Source organism: Pelobates fuscus, chromosome 4 (genome assembly GCF_036172605.1).
Source record: "Pelobates fuscus isolate aPelFus1 chromosome 4, aPelFus1.pri, whole genome shotgun sequence".
NCBI classification, from domain to species: Eukaryota; Metazoa; Chordata; class Amphibia; order Anura; family Pelobatidae; genus Pelobates; species Pelobates fuscus.
In genome coordinates this window covers 343,228,262-343,254,551 of record NC_086320.1, presented here as the reverse complement: position 1 = coordinate 343,254,551, position 26,290 = coordinate 343,228,262, and the positions used below count along the sequence as shown (strand labels likewise).

The window sequence follows — 26,290 nt, the reverse complement described above, 5'->3', positions numbered from 1 at the left end:
CTAAATAGATTGTAAATGTACTAATAGTCATTTTGAATTACTTCTACTTACCGATAATAACAAAAAATGTGCAATTTGAATTGCTTTAAAACTCCTTTCATTAAAGGATACTAAAGTCATCAAAACAACTTTAGTTTAATGAACCAGTTTGTGTGTATAGATCATGCCCCTGCAGTCACATTGCTCAAGGATCTGCTATTTAGGAGATAAATCACTTTGTTTATGCAGCTCTAGCCACACCTCCCTGCATGTGACTTACACATCCTTTCCAAACACTTCCTGGAAAGAGAGATTTTAAACTTCCTTCATTGCACAATCTGTTTAATTTAGAATTTCTTGACTCCTGCTCTCTTGAGAGCCTTTTAGACCCAACAGCACCTTGCTTTGTGTGATTAAAGCTCAATTTACAAAGCAGGAGAAAAAAATTAAAGCAAGTTAATATCTTATTGAAAATGAAAATATTTTTTATGCAGGCTGAGTTGAGTCACAGCCAGGGGAAAGTGTGGCTACGGCTGCATAAATAGAAACAAAAGTATTTTAACTCCTAAATTGTAGAGAAATGAGCAGTGAGACTACAGGGGAATGATCTATACACATAAACAGTTTTAAACTAAAGTTGTTTTGGTGACTATAGTGTCCCTTTAATTTTAAAGTTGTTTCAGTTTCACAAATCAAACCTGTGATCCTTGTGCAGACCAAAACGCTGATCAAATACAAGTTTTTAAATAGGTTTTGAGAAAGTATATGACTTCTTATAGCAAACCCAGATGGGCCAGCATCATGCAGATATAGAACGTGCATATTACATTGGCGAAATCAGCCGCAATTACACCCATAAAAAGCTATTGTTAATTGAAGATCATTTTCTCGTACAGAGTAGATATGCCAATTAACAGAACAGCTGTCTTTGCAACCAGCACTGTACCAAATTATGTAGACACAATATCCTCATTAACAGGTTTGGCCAAACAGTAGTTAATTGGCTGTCACAAAACTATAGGTGAATCAACCTTTTTTTGCAGTCTATACTGCAAACTAGTTATTCAAACACTGCACTGATCGGTATATATTTTTTTCCTATTCAGATTTTGTTTGTTGGGACAGATATGTTAATCTTATATTCTTTCTGGTGATTATTATTTTTTTCAAGAAAATAAAACGTATATATAGATGTGACGAATTGCACTTCGCCACTGGCTTTTGGAGGGGCCTGATTGCCAGCCTCTTGCCCCAGGACTATAGCCCATATCTAAAACCTTGTCCCCAAACTGTAAAAAGGCTTGTTCATGCCTTTTCCCTATGTGGTTCGGTAAATGGGGATTACCGAACAAACTGTCGAACAGCCAGACCACCCGCAAGTGGAGTGTGTCCCTCATTTACCTCCCAGGAGCTGTGGTTAACCGCAGCTAATTGACTAACGGCTGGGTGGTCACCATTCGTACAGTCGAACACGTGGCGGCGGCCATCTTGTTTAGTCGAAGGTGTTCAGTGGTGTTTGGTTGTCGAGTTCATGGAACTCAAATCGGACACGCAACGGCACGAACACCACTGAACTTTACCTTCTCCGTAACTTCGACAGGAGTCGAACGGCATTTTACAATTCGAACTCCCCTTTAACATTGGTTATTTGCATGAACGTCCCCCGTTTGTGCATTCGAACGGAACTTACCCTTGGACACAGACCGGCCGCACAGCCTAAATCTGTGGAACTGTTTTGGGCATGAAAGCCATGCTTGCGGTCGGTCAAAAGATACTTCCATAAAACGTTTGAACGCCTGCTCTGATCTGGGTGATTTTTGGATATGTTGTTCACCCAGATCAGGGCTATCCAGGGATGTATAATTTATGGGATATGTTTGAGTTTTGGGGTGTTTCTGAATTTGGGTAAAAATTTATATTTTCTGCCTGTGGATAATTAAGTTATTCCATGAGCTATCTTAATTATATCACAGGCAGAGGGGAGGGCTTGCTGACTGTATGTGGGGGTGTCAAAGTAATCATTATTTTTCCTATTGGTCTATGTTCTTTTTGTCCCCGTGTTCCATCAGGTCCAGGGGGTGTGCCTCTGGCCTGAAAATGTGTATAAAAGAAATGCCTTTTGCTCAATAAACCAGACCTTCTTACCCTCAACTCGCAGCCTCGTCTCGTGTTGTAGAGAACAGCTATAACTGCTATATCACTGCTAGCTCTTGTAAGAGCTCTCTTCAGCTATACAGCTATACTCTCCTGGAGGAGAGGTCCTTCCCATACGGATCCAGAGATTGGACCAGGGAGGGGAGGAGACGACGAGACCCCAACCAAGCTACGGCGGTTCGTGGAGTCTGCGGTGGCTATGGTATCCAGTGCGGTGCTGATAGTCCTTGGTAAGCACTAGGAGCATCCATCGATGGAGGTACCCAGCCTGGGTACAGGGAGCTCCGTCACAGTAGAAAAAAAAGACATGCCAGATACAGAACTAATACTATAACTTGTTTCGTCATTTTAAACTTTAGCAAAGCATCATAGGAGTTGTAGTCCTACATCAGGGAGTTGAGGGGGGGGGGGGAAGAGAGGGGGAGATAGGGATCTACATTTTGTACTCCCTTAAATGAACAGTAAATTTTGTAATATATTAGCAGAAATTGGCGAAGAGGTAGAGGGATCAGAGAATTAAAAAAAAAAAAAAAAAAATTTTTCATGAGGGCGAGAAAGACCTAAAAGGAAAAAAATTAGGAGCGCAATAGGTTACTCTGCATGTTAAGTAGAACTAGTAGTACGATAGACAAACTAGAGATCTCAGCGTCTATCAAGAGATATCTCATAGAACACACTCTAACATAAAAGTCAATACTATTTTATTGATCAAACATAATAACATTTCAACCCAAGTTAGCCATTTAAAACAAAACTATGTAATAAAATAAAAATAATAAAATACATACTTTTATATACCGGATGTGGAGTATAAAAATACATGTTATCAACGGGTTTACAAAAATCTTTATTCTGACCAACGTCATACATTTAATTAATCTCTTCCTATTTAAGTTTCAAGATCTAAAGATACATTCACAGCCTGGAATTTAACAAAGCAGGGTGCTGTACATAAAGCGCGGTTCGTCAAACAATGCCTGGAAACAGCAGAGAACTAAATAATGGACTCCATTAATTTACTGTACTTCAGTGCATTACGTACATTACTTTGAATAAGGAGGGACATACGTAAACAATCATAAAAACATGTTTTAGAAGGTCTAATTATCTTATTAGTAGCAAAACACAAAGTCAATTTGGCATGACATTATTGCTGAATAGATCACTCACAGACAAGCCCTACAAAAATAATTCCTGAGTGTCCTGGTTCTGACAGGACAGTCCTGGATTTGGGACCAGTTAGCCCCCTATCCTGGGTAAATTCTATGGTATCTTGAAATCCTTTCTTTCTCCTACAAGCAATGCCTACTCGGGTCTAATTTCTAGTTAATAGCGGACATTCACATTTGGAATGCAATTCTCCTACTTTCCTTACTCGCACGGAACAGCTGAGAGAATTAAAGGGACACGGTGAGCACCAAAATAACCTTAGTACAGATTAGTTATATTGTAACCAGTCTGAAATCTATTGCGTATATATTATTTGCAAACATTACAGTAACTAAGTAAACATGTCACTGGATAAGTTATATGTCCACTTCTGTCAATACAAGTACTTGTACACAGTGTCCTATACGAGTTCCCTTTAAATTTGACAGACTTTCTTAAATTTCTATGAACAATAAATATGGGACTGTTCATCTCTTCCTAAATAGTGGATATGGTCTAGGGAACATTCAAAAGCCCCTGGCCTATTTCTGATTACCATTCTGCATAACCCTTGTGTATAACAAGCCGGAGGAAGGAGATGAGGTATATGATGAGCCCCTATGTGTTAGTTTTTGGAGGGATGGTAATCTTTGTGCCATGCCCTCCTTTGAAAGAATGAATCCCTGGACACTGGAACTTTTATTTCTCCAATTAGAGATTTTACAACAAATACAACAACACAGTCTGCTTTTGTTACAGCTATGATTAAAGTACTTTATCATAACCTTTAATAAGTTATAACTTTCATCCTAAATATTTCTAGAAACGATAACTCAATTGATGACAAATGACATGCATTTATTTTATTTTATTTTTTTAATGGTCATTTTCTGCCTTTTATTTTATGGTTATGCAATCAGTGTTATGAGTCAAATTACACAGCGTTGGAAAATTCCAAAGAACTTTCCCACGCTGTGTAAAATGACACAGAGCACTCTGATTGGTGGATTTCAAGCCAACCAATCAGAGTGCTATGACAGGTAAATGTAGAGACTTACCTGTCAGTCTTTTCATTTACCGGTCAGAGCACTCTGATTGGATGGCTTAAACCCACCAATCAGAGTGCTCTGAGCCTAATTGCAGGGTGGGGCAAGGCTTTATAAGCCTTCCCCCGCCCTGCAGAGCTCAGTCTGCGCGGAGCCCTCCATGGGTGAAGAAGGATTATTTTTCTTTGTGCTTTTTTTTTTTTAAAATTGTTAAAAAAAATTTTAAAGTGCGTCGGTTACAGGTACTTATTTAATGGGACCCCTAGTCACCTGGGGGAGGGGGGTTATTTTTTTTATTTAGGGCCCCCACCCACCGCTCGGGGGGGGGAGGACATTAGGTTCCCCGCCTTATTCTAATTAAGGGGCCCCCAGCCACCATTCAGGGGTGGGTGCCAGGGGGGAGGACATTAGGTCCCCCCTTTATTCTAATTTAGGGCCCCCATCCACCGCTCAGAGGTGGGGGCCAGGGGGAGGCTTTTTTTTTTTTAAACAGTGAGCAGTCACAGGCTGCTCACTATTTAATAGACATGCCCCTACTCGCGGTATAGCGAGTAGGGGCAATAGTTACTAATACTAAGTAATTTTTACTTAGTATTAGTAAATTTGGCTGTAAGACCAATTTAGGTATTTCAACCTTTTGGGAGATAACTCCCTAATACTGTGGGAATTAGGGAGTTATCTACTAAGCGGCTGCAAGAGAAGTCCCGAAGTGCCGAAGTTCCAAAATGCTGAAGTTCCGAAATGCTGAACGCCGAACCGAAAATTTTCCCCACGCACATGCATAATCTTTGCTCCATGTCAATTATTGTTATAAACTCTGATCTTTGCCCTTGGCAGCGAGCATAGAGAAATATGCAATATTCCTATTTCTACTCGTCATTTGCAGTGTTTGCCCTTACTGGGATGAATATGGATTGTATTATCATTCCAAACAACTAAAAACAGGCAATACGAGGGACACAAATTAGACATAAAAAATGTAAAGGAAATGTGCATTAAATATTGAGGAATGCAGTCTACACAATGTTCACACATTTTACCTTCACTGTTAAAACTCTGTAAATATCTCATGCTACACTCCGTTTCTTAGAAACACTAAGTCTGCCACAAAAAAAAAAGAGAAAATAAAATTTTAAAAAAATGCACATTCTGCCAAAATCATATTTTAGCATAATGGAATAACTTTATTTTGTATTCCCATTACGGAGAGAAGAAAGTATTTTAATTAGCAGTTTAATGCAAAAGACCGAGTATAGTGAATTAATTCCCATGAAAAATAAAATACATTTAGAGTTACTAACAAAGTGGTCCAAAGAGTAAAGAAATTAAATCTTTTGAGTTTATGCTGTTGAGCAAGCCAAAACAAAACTAAACCTCAAATTAATTAATGCAATAGTTTTGTAAATGTTTCCTTTACTACTCAGGGTTGAGTAGATAGGTAAAAGTGCTATGTCTGCCATGGTGGGAGAAACCGAATTATCATCACGGGCTTCTTCCCCATCAACACCACCAGACATTGAGGACACCAATGTGCAAAGTCCTCACTAAAGAGTGATGGCACTCTCAGAAAACTTAGAAGCCATTGCTGATGGTGGATTGGGTAATAGGACCTCCCCCCTACCCTCTCTCAGTTTTGGCTTTGGTACTGTATGTGGCATGATGGTGGTGGGTTTCTTTTTCTTATTACAATGAATTAGGGATATGAATTATGTAAAGTAACACAGCTTTATTCAGTAGAAATAGGCGTTTGTGTTGCAAAATTGCTTAGTGTTTTTATTGCGGTAATGTGTTTGGGACTGATGTTAAGAAATATTGCACAGTGCTCGCACAAAATGAGCATAGAAAAAAAACAAAAAACAAAAAACAAAACTTAAAATAGGATTTTCTTTCTCCACAGTTAAGAAAAAAAAAACATTAACTTTTAACAATTGGATATTGATACAATAGTCTCACACGAGGATCAATAACAACATGCCTCACAAGTTTCAGTCTAAATGGAATCTCTGATGGAGGAAGGGAGTTCAAAAAAAAAAAAAAAAAACAACACAGAGGGAATAAGGAGAGAGGTCTGCTGGGAAGGAGGGGAGAAACAAGACTCCCCCTACAGGCTCTGTCATGACAAAACTAGCCGATTTGCATGTGCTACACATTAAAAGGCTTACTACAAGCACCATAACCACTTCAAGACCATGGTGCCTGAAGTCTGAGCAGCATTTAGCTATGAAACACTGCATACACAGAGATTAGTCTTCTGATGTCAGAAGTGTAACTCCAAATCTGTCTGCATCAGCCAGCCCGGACGCAGAACTCTAAGCTGGCTAGCGTCAATTACGTGCTATGTTTGTTGCAAAGAATGACAATCATTGGATGAGAGAGGTCCTCTAACGCACTCAGCCAATGAATATTGACCCACAGCTTCCAGCTCCGACAGCTCTGCAGAAGCCAGTAGGATAACACCGAACCACAAGGGAGCATCGGAGCACAGTGGGGACTCTGGCACAGGGGCAAATTGCTGCTAAACGATTTGCCTCTTAAACGCAGAACCAGACCCGTGTACTCCTGGCATCCTAACCACTACAGCGGGCCAAGATTTTTATGTCCATACATAGTGATAATACTTCCTTTATAAATCTTTATCTTAACTGCTTTATGGTCTGATTTATCTACAAAAGTTGAAATTCCGTACTCTTTTGGATTCTGGTGGAATTAAACAATAAACAAAATACAAAGGAAAATTATTGCTTAAATAGGTTTTTTTTCTGCAGAAAATCCTTTAGCTTAGATGACTAGTTTAAGAACAATTCAAATTGGACATTGCCATTTGTTAGCAAAATGCTGTATACCTCCCCTAAGATGTTTTTGACTTCCTATGTACATTACCAAAGAAAAGTCAGACTCCCCTGCTATAAAGCAATTAAGTCACATTTATTATTTGCAGGTAATATTTCCTTCAGTATAAAAAAAATATATAAAAAATGAATCATTTCTACTTTGAAATGACAATGTAATACAATTCTAATTCTTTTATTCATTTTGTAGATCTTATTAGCTATAAGGTCACTGGGCCATTTATATTACAAGATCTATAATGAAAGGAATATTAACCTTATTAACGTGGTTAGCAGAGGAGAGATGACAAATTCAGAAATTGACTGGTCGCTGAAATACCAGCTCAATACACTTTGACAGATGTAATTTCCGTGAATGTGGACTTGACCAGTAGAACAGCATCCTTTTCCAAGCCCTTACATCATTTGTTGCAGTAAAAATCTGGAAGGCAATGGCTGACAAAGAACAGCACATTCTGATTTTGTATCTAAAATAATTTGTTTTCAAAATGCCAAACAACATTTAACATAGATCGGCTGAAAAATAAGTGTCCACGAAAATAATAAACCCTATACAATGTATGTAATGCTTTTCATCATGATACTTTGTAAATTTAAAGACACTGGCTTTGTACATCATGTACGGTAATTTTCTATACTTTTCTGTAACAAAAACAGCTCTTTCCTACACGTACGTAGTTACAACAAAAAGAAACAAAATAGCTTTGTAGCTTCAAGCACAAATATGCCCAGATTACATATTTCTCGTCTTCACCAATCTCTGCACCGCCTCTAATCTCTCCAATAGAGATGTCCCGAACAGTTCGCTGGCGAACAGTTCGCTGGCGAACAGTTCCTGGCGAACATAGCTTGTTCGCGTTCGCCACGGACGGTGAACATATGCGATGTTCGGTCCTCCCCCTATTTGCCTTCATTGAGTAAACTTTGACCCTGTACCTCACAGTCAGCAGACACATTCCAGCCAATCAGCAGCAGACCCTCCTTCCCAGACCCTCCCACCTCCTGGACAGCATTCATTTTAGATTCATTCGGAGGCTGCTTTTTTTTTTTTTTTTAGACAGAAGTGTGTTATATTTGAGCATGCTAGGCTGAACGTGCGTATATCATGGCTAGTTGTACTGAGGGTATGAGTATATAGCAGTACATTGTTGTGAAAGATGGCTGTCATGTTTAGGGTGTAGGGTGTTTAGGGAACTCCCTTCCCTTCTTTGTAAGATGCTCACCCTGTCTCCACTCATTCAAAAAATCATTAAAAACCCACTTCTTCATAAAAGCGTATCAATTAAACTGTTAATAGCTCCCGACTGATTCCTCTCTTGCAAATGTCATTAGTCTAATACTATCCTTACCTTTTGTGTCACTTTACCCCACTCCCTCTAGCATGTAAGCTCATTGAGCAGGGCCCTCAACCCCTCTGTTCCTCTGTGTCCAACTTGTCTGGTTACAACTACGTTTGTTCATCCACCCACTGTAAAGCGCTGCGGAATTTGTTGGCGCTATATAAATAACAACATAATAATAATAATAATAATTACAAAAAAAAAAGTTTGATTGAACATCCAATGTACTAATTTTGAAATCCACCACAAGCAGCCTCAAATTTATTTCACCGTCTTAGCAGAGAATGGTTCAAATATATCCTCTCCTCTAGTCTAAAAATCCTCTCAAAGAGGTTTCAGTGAACTAGCACTAGGCAACCTTCAGCACTCCAGATGTTGTGGTCTTCACATCTCACCCAATGTTCTGTCAGCATTATAGCTGCAAAAGCATTATAGAGGTCGTCATCTATCTGGAGTGCCGAAGGTAGCCTCACCTTTGGCTAGGCTGTATGTAATTTAAGATTCTACCCCAATTTTCTGTGGACCCAATGATTCCTTCTGTCACCTCACTTACCGTTCCAACCTTTTCTTATGATGTTTTCATCTTCTCCATTTCGACCATTAATTCAACCACCCAATACTTGACTTTTGGCTTGTTTTTCAAGGTGTACCCTCCTAATGCCCTGTCCTCCTTTTTTACCGCTTTCTATAGCCTTTCATTTGCCCCTCAAGAACATTCCCTTAATCTGCCACAATGTGTCCTCCCAAACATGGCCCTATTGTTCCAACCCTTGCCTAGTCATCCATGGACAGAGCAAGGATATCATGCTGGTCTCTGTCTCCAACCTCTAAAGACACACTAACAGTGCCCCCAAGTCTACTATCGGTATAGACTGAACACATCATAATGACAACTACACCCATGGACCAAGCATTAACTCAATGCTTTCCTGTAGGGTTTTTATGACATGCTGAACATCCTCATGCAAAGTGTGAGGACCTCCAGATTTAATCAAACTCAATGAAACCGTAGGAAGCGTCTCCAGTGGCTGCCTGGTAAACAGCCACTAGAGGCAGTCTTAACACTGCAATGTAAAAATTTTTTACATGGCAGGGTTAGGGGAACAGGGGCACTGCACCCAGCCCACTTCAATGAGATGAAATGGTTTGGGTGCCGTTAATAACGATGTCCTAGTTTTATTATTATTGAATACGCTTTTAAAATAATTACTATGAAAACTATTTTAATTTTGTAATATTTTCATTTATTGATATTTTTTATATATACGATATATATTAATCTAAAAATATTAAATTGTTAAAAAACTTTATCCAACAATTCTAAATTGTGGCCAATGAAAGAAATCACTTTTTAACCATTATTTTCTATACTATTTACTATATATTTATTAATTTCTACTTTTGCTTTTAAATGAAACGCTCCTTAAATATAATATGTGCAATTTGTAAGGTCATAATTCCCAAATGGAGAGGTTATAAGATCTGCAATTTTATTGCAGCTCTAAAATGCATAAAATTGTCACATAACCCTATGATTAGTTGCCCAGCCTGTCAGCGGCAACTCCAGTTATCAATGAAGGGGTGAGGATAAAGCAGATATAGTCATGGCAGACATAACACTTATCATTAGACATTACCATGCCATTACATTTACTTATCCCCCCATTTTTACAGAGACACTCCACTACCCAAAAACCATATAAATAAAATCACTGTTTAGTAGATATACTCGAAATGAAGTATTTATTCATGCATTTTTTTCATTTGGGGTGTATCTAAAAACAGCTTGCAAAACCTGAAAAACTCTCCTCTGCTGCCTTTGCAAGTAGGGATCGACCGATTATCGGTTTTACCGATATAATCGGCCGATATTCGGTATTTTCGTCAATATCGGTATCGGCCAATAGGGATACCGATATTGCCGATAATATAGAACAGGACCGCCAGGCTCATTACAAGCCCCGCGGTCCTGGGGGGGCGGGCAGCAAGCGTTTACTCACCTCCCAGCAGCTCCTCCAGCTCCCCAGTGTAAATCTTGCGAGACCCGCGGCCAGCTCTGACGGCCGCGGGTCTCGCGAGATTTACACTGGGGAGCTGGAGGAGCTGCTGGGAGGTTAGTAAACACTTGCTGCCCACCCCACTTCCCTCCCCTCCCCTCCCCCAGCTAAGCCAATGCCACTGGACCACCAGGGATTAACATATCCCCCCTCCCTGGCAAGGCAACAAGCAGGGAGGAGGGACAACAAAAAAATAAACGATAATAATTAAATATATGTATAAAAAATAATTTAATATAAAAATTAAAAAAAAATTTAATAAAAAATGCCCCCTCACACACACACACTATTATTATACACATACACTACACAAACACACTGTGTATATAATTCAGTGTGTTTGTATAGTGTGTGTGTATATATAATGCAGTGTGTTTGTATAGTGTGTGTGTATATAATGCACACTACACAAACACACTATTATATACACACACACACACTATACAAACACACTGCATTATACACACACACACACACACACACACACACACTGCATTATATACACACACTATACAAACACACACACTGCATTATATACACACACTGCATTATATATACACACACACTGCACTATATACACACACACACACACTGCATTATATACACACACACACTGCATTATATACACACACACACTGCACTATATACACACACACACTGCATTTTATACACACACACACACTGCATTTTATACACACACACACACACTGCATTTTATACACACACACACACACTGCATTTTATACACACACACTGCATTTTATACACACACACTGCATTATATACACACACACTGCATTATATACACACACACTATACAAACACACTGCACAAACACACACTGCATCCACTACACACACACACACTGCATCCACTACACACACTGCACAAACACTGCATCCACTACACACACACACACAGCTCTGTCTAAACACACTGCATCCACTACACGTGGCATGTATATTTTGTGCATTTACCTTTAGAAATAGTTTTTTATTTTCCAAAATGGTAAATGTACAGAATATCGGCAAATTATATCGGCTATCGGCCTGAAAGTTCACAGAATATCGGTATCGGTATCGGCTCTAAAAAATCAATATCGGTCGATCCCTATTTGCAAGCGCTCCCCTTCTAATCCTGCCCAGACTTTCTGTGACTGTCCAATCACAGACTTTCTAACACAGCTTAATGAAAAGTCTTTGCTAGGCATGTTCTCTGAGCAATTGCTGCTTCTTGAGTTTAGCTCCACTGAGCGAACCATACCAGGATGTAACAGGAATAGTAGTCCACTTGAAAGCCAGGGGGCTGGTAACCACATTAATTTGTAAAACTGTAAATGTCAACAGAAATTGGTACTTTTTGCAAACTAAAAAAAAAAAGAGGACACACTCTTCACACAAAGACTTTCAGCAATCTAAAGTTGTTAAGGGGTCTGGAGTGTCCATTTAATTTTTCAACAAAAACTTGGGTATATGGGTACTGCCCACCTCCCCCCCCTTCCCACGCATCTCAGCATTTTTAAAACGCCAGTGATATGTTAAACATTTTGCTCAAATAATAAAAAAGATTCAATTAGAAAGATAAAAAAAAAAAAGAAAATTAAATAAGACTATATCAAGGGGATGATATCAACTGACCTTAAAATTGCCATACTTTTTAGTCACAGCACTAAAAACCCCTGACACTTCAGCTATTTCTAAGGATACAGAATAATGAATTCCTAACAAAGTAATTGGCCTCTATGATAACAAGCTATATAGCATGACGCTGTACTGCTTAGCAGAAGTCAGCGTTTTATGTTCATTACAGGAGATAACTGTCATAGAATTCATTGAAAAAAAGGATGCACAGTCTTGAAGCTGAATAATGGAACGTTCTGCTTAATGCCACAGTTGAAAGAACAGCAGGTACAACCTAGTAACATAAGAGTAGTATAAAACCTGTTCTCTTCCAACCTTCATGGGCAATAGTTTTTTTAAGATGGCCAACTTGGATTGTAGCATTTGTTTTAAATCTCTTTAAAAAGGATACCGTGTTCTAACTATTTTACTTTAACTGCAGTGAAATAGCTCAGTGAAAGAGCTTCAGCTACAGTATCTCAGAGTCAGGTTTATTACTCGCAAGGTCATAATTTCCAAGATCGATAAAATGAAAACCACTATGGGCTTGTTTTCAATGCAGTCATTAAAGGGACAACCTAAGCACCAAAACCACAACATTTTAAAGGAACACTGTAGCGTAATGAAGCGATTTTGGTGTACAGATGATGTCCCTGCAGTCTCACATGTCAATTGTCTGCCACTTTGTTTATACATCCCTAGTCACACCTCTTTGCATGTAACTTGCACAGTGTTCCTAAACATGTTTATACTTCCTTTATTGCACTGCCCGTTTAATTTAGAATTTATTTTCTCCTACATTGTAAAAAGCATGCTAGACCTTGCAGAAGAATCCTGTAAGTGATTAAAGTTCAGTTTACAGAGCAGAAGGGGGGAAAATGTCTTAAGTAAGTTAACATCTGATTGAAAATTAAACTATGTTTCATGCAGATGCGTCAGTCAAAAATAGGGAAAGTGTGGCTAGGGCTGCATAAACAGAAACAAATGTGATTAAACTCCTAATTGGCAGATAATTGAGCAGTAAGATTTCATAAGCATAATCTATGCACCAAAACAACTTCATTAACCCCTTCAGGACCGGCCTGTTTTTGCGATGTTTGTACGTTAAGGACCAGAGCAGTTTTAACACTTTTGTGGTGTTTGTGTTTAGCTGTAATTTTCCGCTCTCTCATTTACGGTTCCCATACAAGTTATATATTGTTTTTTTCACGACAAGAAGGGCTTTCTTTACATACCAGTATTTATATTATGTCATATATTGTATTTAAAAAAAATAATAAAATATGGTGAAAAAAAAAAAAAAAAAAACATGTTTTTGGACTTTTACTTGAAAAATCTTTTACTTATCTACAAAAGCTAATGAAAAAAACTGCTAAATAGATTCAAAATTTTGTCCCGAGTTTAAAAACACCCAGTGTTTACATGCTTTATTGCTTTTTTTTGCAAGTTATAGGCCTATAAATACAAGTAGGAAATTGCCGTTTCAATATATATATATTTTAAATGTATCAATAGTGACATTGTTACACCGTTATCTGTCATAAATCCCCGAAACACACCTAACATGTACATATTTTTTAAAGTAGACAACCCAGGGTATTCAAAATGGGGTATGTCCAGTCTTTTTTAGTAGCCACCTAGTCACAAACACTGGCCAAAGTTAGCATTTATATTTGTTTGTGTGTTAAAAATGCAAAAAACGCTAACTTTGGCCGGTGTTTGTGACTAAGTGGCTACTAAAAAAAGCTGAACATACCCCATTTGCAATACCTTGGGTTGTCTTCTTTTGCAAATGGTATGCCATCATGGGGCTAATTCTCATTCCTTGGCTACCATACGCTCTCAAAGGCAACCTAACCAATCTGACAAATTTCAATAAAAAAAAAAAAAAGTAAAATCAAGCCTTATATTTGACCCTGTAACTTTCACAAACACTATAAAACCTCTACATGTGGGGTACTGTTATACTCAGGAGACTTCGCTGAACACAAATATTAGTGTATCAGAACAGTAAAATATATCACAGCAATAATATCCTCAGTGAAAGAGCTGTTTGTGTGTGAAAAATGCAAAAAAACTTCACTTTCACTGACAATATCATCGCTGTGATATGTTTTACTGTTTTGAAACACTAATATTTGTGTTCAGCGAAGTCTCCCGAGTAAAACAGTACCCCCATGTACAGGATTTAGGGTGTCATAGAAAGTTACAGGGTTAAACACAGTGCTAGCAAATTAAATTATCTGGACTTTTGGCCTGGGTTGGCAGGCAGGTCCCTCAAATTGCAATCATTAAAATTACTTAATTAGGTAAAAATATTACATAAATATGCACGTAGAATTTTAATATATATACATATTTATATATTTGACGTCTACGTGTATATTTATGAAATTATTTATGTAATTATGTATGTGGACATATGTATATTTCGTATTATTTTTATTTATTTATTTATTCATAGATATATATATCATTACATTCTAAGTGTATTTTGATATAAATATATATATATATCAATATCAAAATACTGTTAGAATAAAACTGAATATATATATATAATTTTTTTTTAATTATTAATAATTATTTTTATTTTTTGTTATTTATTTTTATTAACATATTATTTGTATTTTATAATAATATATATATACCATATATATAGTTATTATATATATTGTATATATTCGTGTGTAATTTAAATATAAGTGTATTTTTATAATTATATACGTATTATATATAGGTATATATAGATATAATACATGTATATATAGCATATATATATACACATATTATTTTTTTCACACTTATTACTTTATTTTAAAACTTTATTTCTGATTTTTCACTTGCAGGGAGACTGCCTGTCAGCACAGACAGTCCCCCTGCAGGCAGATACACAGACCCCTATTGCGGTCATGTGATCGAGTGATCACATGGCCGTGGGGTCCTGATCTGCCGAGGGGGGGCTGCCCGGGCAGACAGGCAACCCCCCTGGACCGGGAGGAGAGCTGATCGCCGCCGTGGGACCGACGGCGATCAGGTAAGTAGCCCAAAACCGTTATGACGGTTCAGGACCGTCCGCGGTCCAAACGCACGTTTTACCGCTGACGGTCCTGAACCGTCAGCGGTCCTTAAGGGGTTAAAGGACCACTATAGTGCCAGGAAAACATACTCGTTTTCCTGGCACTATAGTGCCCTGAGGGTGCCCCCACCCTCAGGGTCCCCCTCCCGCTGGGCTCTGGAGAGAGGAAGGGGTTAAACTTACCTCTTTTTCCAGCGCAGGGCGGGGAGCTTTCCTCCTCCTCTCCTTCTTCCTTGCGACGTCATCGGCTGAATGCGCATGCGCGGCAGGAGCCGCGCTCGCATTCAGCCGGTTGCATAGGAAAGCATTTACAATGCTTTCCTATGGACGCTTGCGTGCTCGCACTGTGATTTTCACAGTGAGAAGCACGCAAGCGCCTCTAGCGGCTGTCAATGAGACAGCCACTAGAGGTTTTGGAGGCTGGATTAACCCTCAGTATAAACATAGCAGTTTCTCTGAAACTGCTATGTTTATAAAAAAAAAAGCTGAAGTGGTCTGGGTGCCTAGAGTGGTCCTTTAAGCCAAAGTTATTTTGGAGACTATAGAGTCCCTTTAATGTAATGGTTATGTTGCATAAATGCTCTCCCTTTTCTTGAACACTTAAAAACATGGCTGTCTGACAGCCACTAGACGCAGAAGAGGAACTACTGCCAGTGAAGCTGCACCAGGGCTCACACGCTTGGCGGGTCCATCAAGTGGCACATGCACTTAGAGCAGCTCGACCAGGTCCGGGCAATATCAGCAGCCTGGGAGGAAGTAAATGACAGTCACTTCCTACCAGATACAGGGAAAGTGCTGCGCAGGAAAGAGGAGAAGGAGTCACTACAGCAGTCAGGAGTGCAAGGAGAAACCCATCCCAGCCCTACACTTCTAGCACCCTCAGCCAGCAGGACTCTGGGAAGACACCGTCTTGCACATAAAAGGTAGGTTAGCAGGAGGGTGGCTGAAAATATACCAATTATGACGTGTGTATCTGTGTATGTTGTGACGAAGTGCCCTTCGCCACTTGGGCCTGGAGAGGACTGCTTGCCAGCCTCTTGCCATGCGATTATGGTCCCTGGGAGATTGGGCCCTTTTAAAAAACGTATTCGGCCCTAACAGAGTGCATGTCACTCATTCTGGCCCTTTAAACACAGTGGGGCCATTCGGTACTTGCCCTGTGTGAGTGGTGATACCCCCAGATAGCTATGCCATGGAGCCTATTCATATAATGAAAGACTATGGGAAAGACTTTAGCTCCATGACAATTGAACTGTGTGAATAGGATCTGCGCGCTATTCGGTAGTTTTCTGCGTTCAGATCCCAGCTATCTGGGGATATGTTACATGTCTGTGTGTTATGTATAAAAAGTAACTTTATGTATTTTAAAGTGTTTTACTGTCTTTGTGTAACCATGTGCTCAATGGAGTCTGTCTCTATCCACGGATAATTGGATTACTTCCCCCCATTGTCTCCAGGATAGAGGCCTCTGTAAAACCTGTGTGAGCCAGATTTAGCCATGCTGACAGGGGTTTTAAAAGATACTTTACTAACTTATGAACCCCTGGTCTGATTCATGCCATTTTTGAATATGTTGTTCCCCTGAATGGATTGATTGTGGATATGTAATTTTATGTGAATGTAATGTATGGTTTTAAAGTTACAGAGTATGTGTGGAAACTGATTTTTACTGTGGTTGCTAGGAGTGTAAGCTGATGTCTGCTTTTCCTGTTCGTCTGCTAGCAGCTATTCGTGAGGTTCCAGTTTGGAGTGCTATTTGTATCCAGTTCGGGAGTTTGGTGTTCTGCAGTAGCTGTGCCTGTCACTCAGAAAGGGGCATATCGCCTAAACGGATTTTAACCCCTTGTCTGATGAAACGGTCCGCTACATATGTATTATGTATCTATTGTGTATATCTATGAATTTGGCAGTGTGTTTATATGTGTGTATCTGTGTGTCTAATATATATATATATATATATATATATATATATATAAATATAAATATGTGTGTGTGTGTGTGTGTGTGTCGGAGTGTGTATGTATGTGTCGGTCTGTATCTGTGTGTGTCAATGTGTATATGTGCATACATCCCAGCAATCAAATGCCAATACTACATAAAAACACACCCTTACAAACAAACATACCCTTACAATCAAACACAAAACACTACATACAAACACACGGCTGCAGTAAAATACCAAAATTATACACAAACACCAAAACTACACACAAATGTATTTAAAAGTCAACACTACATACAACACACTTCTCTAATTCGGGAGTGTGTAATGTTTCAGTTTAAATAAAGTGCTACACATATATACAAATGTACCTTTATTTAAACACCAACACTACATCTAAAAGTACACCTGCATTCAAACGCAAACATTACAATGAAATACACCATTGCATTTGAGGAGCAACAAATAACCTTCTACACACACACACACACAAACAAACACACTCACTCCATGCAAAAACATGATTACATTCAAACGCACAAACACCGCTCACAAATACAACCCTGCAAGGATGTCAATTGCTAGATCCCCAGCTGCTATAGCATTATGGGAGTTGTACCTTTTTGCCATCATGAGAGGGAGACCCCAAAAATTTCTTGCACCAAAAATCATTTCCTTTTTACCGAGTTCAGGTAGAGAACAGTGTTGTCGATACATTTAGCTACTACAATAAAGAGTATGTCGTCAGTGGCGGCTCTAGACTTTATGAGGCCTTAGGCGAAAGTCAAACAAGAGGCCCCCACTAAAACACATAGTTAAAAAACATATCGTGTGTATAATGAGCTGTTGTTATATTATACGACAGGCTTGCAGCACTGGATACAGAGATTTACTCTCTGTATTCACTGTTGGGGTGAGTATGGCACGGTTGAAGGAGAATGCGTACCAGGGCAAGGGGAAGTGAGAGTGACAGGATGAGGGAGGGTTATGTGACAGGGTGAGTGTGGCATGTTTAGGCAGGATGAGTGACAGGATAGGAGAAGTTAATGTGATAGGGTGAGTGTGGAAGAGCGAGAGCCGGTAATTGTGGTATGGATGGAGAGGGTGAGAGCAACAAGATTAGGAGAGGTTAATGTGAGCGAGGCTGGGTGTAGGGGGCATGACAGCATGTGGGGGTGACAGTGTGGGGGTGGCTGTATGTGTGTGGAATTGGGACGGTGGGTAGGTGAGAGTGTGGGAGGCAGTGTTGAAAAGGGTGACAGTGTGTGCAGGGGCAGTGTGTGGAAGGAGTGACTGTATGTATGGTGACAGTGTTGGGGGCTGACAATATGGGGTGCAAGTGTGTGAAAGGGTAACAGGGTGAGGGAGCAGTGTAGAGGAATGTGACAGTGAGGAGGAAGATGACAGTGTGGGGTGGCAGTGTGGAGGATGGTGACAGTGTGGGGGGACAGGGTGTGTGACAGTGTGGGAGGGCAAGGTGCGTGGGACAAAATGTAGAGAGGCCAGGGTGAGGGGGGGTGTGTGTACGACAGTGTAGGGGGGGAAGGGTGTGTGACAGTGTGGGGGAGCAGGGTGTGTGACAGTGTGGGGGAGCAGGGTGTGTGACAGTGTGGGGGAGCAGGGTGTGTGACAGTGTGGGGGAGCAGGGTGTGTGACAGTGTGGGGGAGCAGGGTGTGTGACAGTGTGGGGGAGCAGGGTGTGTGACAGTGTGGGGGAGCAGAGTGTGCGACAGTGTAGGAGGGCAAGGTGTGTGGGACAAAGTGTAGAGAGGCCAGGGTGTGCGACAGATGAGGGGGCAGTGTGTACGACAGTGTAGGGGGGGCAGTGTATACGACAGTGTAGGGGGGGGGAAGGGTGTGTGACAGTGTGGGGGAGCAGGGTGTGTGACAGTGTGGGAGGGCAAGGTGTGTGACAGTGTGGGAGGGCAAGGTGTGTGGGACACAGTGTAGAGAGGCCAGGGTGTGCGACAGCATGAGGGGGCAGTGTGTACGACAGTGTGGGGGGGGAAGGGTGTGTGACCGGGTGGGTGGCAAAGTGTGTGGAAGACAGTGTGGGGGAGCAGGGTGTGTGACAGTGTGGGGGGCAGTGTTTGTGACAGTGGGGGGCAATTTGTGTGAGAGAAAGTGTGGGGTGCAGGGTGTGTGAGAGTGATTGAGTCAGTGGAGGAGGCAGAATGTGTGGGAGACAGTGTGGGGGACAGGGTATGTGGTGGTCAGTGTGGGGGTCAGGATATGTGGGGTGCAGTGTGGGGGTCAGGATATGTGGGGTGCAGTGTGGGGGGGTTAGGGTATGTGGTGGTCATTGTGGGGGGCAGGGTATGTGGTGGTCAGTGTGGGGGACAGTTTCTGTGGTGGTCAGTGTGGGGGCAGTGTATGTGGTGGTCAGTGTATGTGGTGGTCAGTGTGATCGTCAGTGTGGGGGGCAGTGTATGTGGTTGTCAGTGTGGTCATCAGTGTGGGGGGGCAGTGTATGCTGTGGTCAGTGTTGGGGGTAGGGTATGTGGTTGTCAGTGTGTTCGTCAGTGTGGGGCGCAGTGTATGTGGTGGTCATCAGTGTGGGGGCAGTGTAAGTGGTGGTCAGTGTGGGGGGCAGTGTATGTGGTGGTCAGTGTGATCGTCAGTGTGGGGGGCAGTGTATGTGGTTGTCAGTGTGGTCATCAGTGTGGGGGGCAGTGTATGCTGTGGTCAGTGTTGGGGGTAGGGTATGTGGTTGTCAGTGTGTTCGTCAGTGTGGGGCGCAGTGTATGTGGTGGTCATCAGTGTGGGGGCAGTGTAAGTGGTGGTCAGTGTATGTGGGGGTCAGGGCATGTGGTGGTCAGTGTGGTGGAAATGTATATGGGGCAGGGTATGTGGCTGACCGGGGAATGTAGGTGCAGTGTATGTGGTGGGCAGGGCAGTGTCGGGGGCAGGCAATGTGGGTGGCAGGGCAATGTGGGTGCAGTGTATGGGGTGGGCAGGACAGTGTGGGGGGTAGGGTATATGACTGGCAGGGCAGTGTGGGGGGTAGGGTATATGACTGGCAGGGCAGTGTGGGGGTGGGAGGGCAGTGTGGGTGGGAGGGCAGTGTTGGGGCAGGGCAGTGTTGGGGCAGGGCAGTGTTGGGGCAGTGGGGGTGGGAGGTCAGTGTTTGGGCAGGGCAGTGGGGGCTGGGAGGGCAGTGTTGGGGACAGGTTGTGGCAGTGGGGTGGGGGGCAGTTTTGGTGCAGTGAGGGTGGGGGGGCATTTTTTGGGCAGGGCAGTGGGGGTGGGAGGGCAGTGTTGGGGACAGGGCAGTAGGGGTGGGAGGGCAGTATTTGGGCAGTATGGGTGGGAGGGCAGTGTTGGGGACAGGGCAGTGGGGGTGGGAGGGCAGATTTGGGGCGGTGGGGGTGAGAGGGAAATGTTGGGGCAGTGGGGGTGGGAGGGCAGTTTTGGCTTAGTGGGGGTGCGATGGCAGTTTTGGGGCAGTGGGGGTGGAGGGCAGTGTTGGGGCAGTGGGGGTGGGAGGGCAGTGTTGGGGACATGGCAGTGGGGGTGGGAGGGCAGTTCTGGGGCAGTGGGGTTAGGGGGGCAGTTTTGGGGCAGGGCAGTGAGGGGTGGAAGGGCAGTTCTGGGGCAGTGGGGGTGGGGGGCAGTTTTGGGGCAGTGGGGGTGGGGGTGGGAGGGCAGTGGGGGGGGCATTTTTGGGGCAGTGTAGTGGGGGTGGGAGGGCAGTTCTGGGGCAGTTTTGGGGCAGGGCAGTGAGGGGTGGGAGGGCAGTTTTGGAGCAGGGCAGTGAGGGATGGGAGGGCAGTTCTGGGGCAGTGGGGGCAGTTTTGGGGCAGGGCAGTGAGGGGTGGGAGGGCAGTTCTGGGGCAGTGGGGGTGGGGGGCAAGGCAGTGGGGGTGGGAGGGCAGTTCTGGGGCAGTGGGGATGGGGGGGCAGTTTTGGGGCAGGGCAGTGAGGGGTGGGAGGGCAGTTGGGGGGGAGAGGGCAGTTTTGGGGCAGGACAGTGGGGTGGGAGGGCAGTGTGTGTGGAGGCTGTGACAAGCCTCCACACAATTAAATACCTTATTTGTAAAATATAATTCCCTGGTGGTCCAGTGGCAGCAGTCCCTGGTGGTCCGGTGGGATGACTTTTCAATCTGCAGCTCAGCTAGAGCTGCAGACCTTGTTCTCGCGAGCGCCTATAAGAGCGTTGCCGTGGTAACCCGCGGCAACGCTCTGTGTGCTCGCGAGAACCACACAGTAAGTGATCTGCAGCTCTGCACTCGGCGGAGCTGCAGATCAGAGGCTGGCTCTCCCTGTGGGCAGACAATGTGGAGGGGCCACCCGGCGGCATACTGGGCAAGCCGCCGGGCCCCCTCTCACTGTCGGGTCCTCGGTCATAGACCGAGGATCCGACAGTTCAGTCTGCCCTAAGGTGATTTAGGCGGCCGCGAGGCCCCAGCAAGCGCGAGGCCTTAGGCGGCCGCCTAAATCGCCTAATTAGAGAGCCGCCTCTGTATGTCGTATTTAGGTAAAGTATGAGGTCTTCCCCATACATACTTGACAAATCCATTTCTGACATCAAATAGTAAAAAGATATTAGTTTCCTATTTTATAAATTACCTTTCAAGCGATGGCTTAAGATCTGTTCCAAAATGGAGGCAAAATTTACAAATTCTGGCGCAGAGTCATCAATTGTCTCAAAGCAGGAACGGTCAATCAACGTCTTTACTGAAAACCTAATAAAAAGTAAATATATAATCATTATAGATCCAATACTCACAGAGTGCTTCATTGTTTTTGTATGTAGTGGGAGTGGAGGGGGAGAGGGGGGGGGGGGGTATATGGCAACAAAAGGAACTTAAAGGGACACTATAGTCACCTGAATAACTTAATGAAGCAGTTTTGGTGTATAGAACATGCCCCTGCAGCCTCACTGCTCAATCCTCTGCCATTTAGGAGTTAAATTCCTTTGTTTATGCACCCTAGTCACACCTCCCTGCATGTGACTTGCACAGCCTTCCATAAACACTTCCTGTAAAGAGAGCCCTATTTAGGCTTTCTTTATTGCAAGTTCTGTTTAATTAAGATTGTCTTATCCCCTGCTATGTTAATAGCTTGCTAGACCCTGCAAGAGCCTCCTGTATGTGATTAAAATTCAATTTAGAGATTGAGATACAATTATTTAAGGTAAATTACATCTGTTTGAAAGTGAAACCATTTTTTTTCCATGCAGGCTCTGTCAATCATAGCCAGGGGAGGTGTGGCTAGTGCTGCATAATTGATTGTAGGCGTTATCATAAACCTCAGGACTTGTGGAGCATCATGGCAGATATAAAGGAGAGAAAATATAAAAATAATAATTCGATCTTTTTTGGAGGATGCTATTCGGTTTATTTTAACCCATAATTTTTTTAGTTTTAATAAGGATTTTTTTCTTCAAGTTAAAGGCACGGCAATGGGCACCAAGTTTGCACCAAGTTATGCTAATGTGTTTATGGACTACTGGGAAAGATCGTCTATCTGGTCCAACATATGGTGCAAACTTGGTGCTCTGGAGACGTTATATAGACGACGTCCTGGTGATCTGGCGTGGTCCTTTGGTTGAATTAGAAAGGTTCTTTCTGTATGTTAATCAAAATTCTCTTTCTTTGGTCTTTACACCTAAGATAGGCATTTCCAGTATAGATTTTCTTGATTTATCCATCTTCATTGAGGGTGGAGCAATCAAGACTAAAACATTTTTTAAGGCTACTGATTCAAACAGTTTTATTGATACTGCAAGCGGACACCATCCAAACTGGCTCAAGGGGGTTCCTAAGAGCCAGTTCATTAGGATGCGTAGAAACTGCAGTGATCTGGATCTGTTCTATTCACAAGCAGATGTTTTGAAGAATCGTTTTTTAGAAAAGGGATATAGTCTGGAACTTCTGGATGCAGAGAATGAAAGAGTGGGAAGCATAAATAGAAATGATCTTTTAATGAATAAAAGAAAGACGGACATTAGAAACCCTATGTTCGATTTCTCTTTTAATACACAGTATAGCTCGAAGGCCTTTGATGTACAGAGAATCATTAAGAAGCATTGGGGTCTATTAATTGAAGATGACTATTTAAATATGCAGATCCCCCAAATTCCGAAAATCATTTTCAGGAAGGGAACGAATTTTAAACAAATCCTGGCACCCAGCACTTTTCGATTGGAGAATAAAAAGGTTATAAATAAAGTAGGTTTCCATACATGTGGCAACTGCATTAGTTGCAATCATCAACATAAAGTTGTTTCGAGTTTCAGTAGTTTTCAAACCAAAAAGAAGTTAAAAATCAAAAGTTTGGTGTCCTGCTCCTCAACACATGTTGTATACCTGATCACATGTGGATGCGGGTTGCAATATGTGGGGAGGACGGGAAGGAAGGCTAAAATTAGATTCCAAGAGCACAGAAATAATATCAAAAAGAAAATGGTAACACACTCAGTGCCAGTGCACTGTAATAAATGCCCTTTTTTCAATTTCAGTACCCTCCAATGTACTGTTATTGAACAAGTGTCTTTGGATGAAAGGGGTGGTGACCTTGGACTACTATTGAGGAAAAGAGAGGGATACTGGATATACACCTTGCAAACTATGCAACCAAGGGGGCTGAATGTAGAGTTTGATTTGGTTTGTTTTCTTTAATACATGAATTTTTGATAGATTTGTCTCTTTAAGATTTCATATATATGTTTTAAGCTGTTTTATCTTTTGATGGGTTTGTTCCTTTAAGACCTTATGTATATGTCTTAAGCTGTTTTATTTTTATTTGTGTTATGTATTTAATATTTTATTTAGAGGAAGGTTTGTTTAATGATATCCTGGTGAATTATTTAATTTATGGGATATGAGATCGATTTTCGATGTGGTAATTACTGTTTCTTTGTATTATGGTTCTTTTCCGCCCCCTTGACGAGTGGTGGAACGCAAAATTGCCGAATGGAACGCATCACCATATCCGGTTTAGTCCAAGAATGAAACCGGAGTCGCACTTCCGGTGACGTCATTGGGACGCACCCGGAAGTATAGAAAATGCCGAACCCGGAAGTACGCTGTGGATAGGCTGGGACTTATTGCGCGCCAAACTCAGATGAGTTTAAAAGGAGATCGGGACTTGAAGGATGTTGCATGCAGACTAGGAGATTCACTTGCCCCTGAGGAAGTTCGGGTTACTGAACGAAACGCGTAGGGCTTTTCTATTTTAGTGCAGAACATTTGACTTTGGTTTTATTTATTTTGTATTTTTATTTTTACTTTCACATCTTTTTACATTCTGGATATTGGTCCTTTTGGTGTTCCTGATTCCAGGGATCCTGAGATTGGATTTATTGATGTGCCTGTTTTCCACTTCATTTTTGTAAGTGTGTTTGTTTATTAAAGTGTTCATTTTTATCAAGATACTCTGCACTATTATTTTTATATTTTCTCTCCTTTATATCTGCCATGATGCTCCACAAGTCCTGAGGTTTATGATAACGCCTACAATTAATTTTGGTTTGTGAGTGTGAAATTTTTGCATTTACTCACCATTTTTAAATTGTTATAGCATTATTGCACTATGTTTTTCTGTTGTTATTGTATTGTAGATTTTCTATTTTCCATATTAATCTGAGGACTGTGAGGAGTCCGTATCTACAGTACTTTAGTACAAGGGTAATTGTTTTTAGAGTTTTTCTCTATCTATTTGCCCACTAAGTGTGTGTCTTTTCTTTTCCACGCTTTGGTGTATCTGGACATTTCTGTATTTAGGGCTGCATAAACAGAAACAAAGTGATTTAACTCCTAAATGACAATGAATTGAGCAGTGAAATTGCAGGGGAATGATCTATACACTAAAACTGCTTTATTTAGCTAAAGTCATTTAGGTGACTATAGTGTTCCTTTAATGAAAAGTCAACAAGTGATATAAAAGTATATTATGTATTCACTAAAACAAAAACAAAAAATACAAAAGACAATAATAAGATAACTATGCTTATCAGAATGGAATATTCGTGGAGGTATACAGCACGTCAAATTACAGTCATCATAATTGCAGTAAACAGTTTCTAGAATGTTGTTATCGAGAGCATGTTTAATGTAAATTGAAGTAAATTGATATAAAACCAATGTTTCTCAAACAAAGTTATGCTGATCATCACATTTTCAACTGCATCTGTGTGTTGGTTGATCATATGCTAGAAATACAGGATAATGGCTTCTTACAGCCAATTTTCTGTGCTCACTTTTAACCACTATTTTAGTGGCAGTAATGTAGGAGTTAGTCATTTTTGGTGGTTGATGTACAAATAAAAAGAAAAACAAACCATTTCACAGTGCAAATGTACAAAGTGTTACATAAATAAAACGTACACATTATACAATTGTACAATTTGTATTCTTCTTTAATTGTACTGTGTCTGTGACCCAGATTTTTCAACAACTGTTCAATTAATTTTATTGACAATTAATTTAAAAAAAAAAGAAAGAAAAAAAAAAAGAAAGTATCTTTGAGGATACGCCTTCTTCAATTTTTTCGATGGACATTATCCTAATTAGTCAATTTCTCAAACCAGAGAGTACAATGGATCTTTCAGCCAAACCCGGGTGTTCAAGGCATTTCTAGAGGGATTTAGTACCATTTGTATAGTATTTAATCATGATGTGTACGATTGCCAAATAGTGGGTGATAATTCTGAGATTATTTCCACATTCTGCCAGTAATTTAGTCAGTTTCTACTCCAATATATCCCTTTCCCAAATAAAACAACTCATTTGAAAATTGAGATTTGACGCCTGAGAAGCTCAACATAATGTACATAATTTTTATGTTGCATATTAATTATTAGTATCTAGTGGGGGTGTTTTCCATGTTTTATTTCCAGGTTAATAATGAGATACAACCAGCCCTTGTTTTTCAATTGTATATTCAGAGAGTAATGCTCTTACTCACTGAGATTTGAGTCATGATCTTAAATTGGGATTCCAAAATATGTTAAAATCTGAACACGACATTTACTTATTAACCCTTAATAGGGAACACATGGGATGGGCGGCAGCATTGTAACCAGGCTGTGTGATACAAATTAAATACAAATACAAAAAGAGAAGTCCTGCGC

The 26,290-nt window shown here is 41.2% G+C and overlaps 1 protein-coding gene across 3 annotated transcripts in view; it reads right to left on the bottom strand.

Annotated features, from left to right (window-relative positions):
- RUNDC3B (RUN domain containing 3B) overlaps window positions 1-26,290 on the bottom strand; it is a 196,495-nt gene that overhangs the window by 123,276 nt on the left and 46,929 nt on the right. For all 3 annotated transcript variants that reach the window (XM_063452483.1, XM_063452486.1, XM_063452484.1), the window contains exon 2: window positions 21,784-21,899. In XM_063452483.1, coding sequence (XP_063308553.1) covers window positions 21,784-21,899 — 116 coding nt within the window. The remainder of the gene's footprint in view (window positions 1-21,783; window positions 21,900-26,290) is intronic.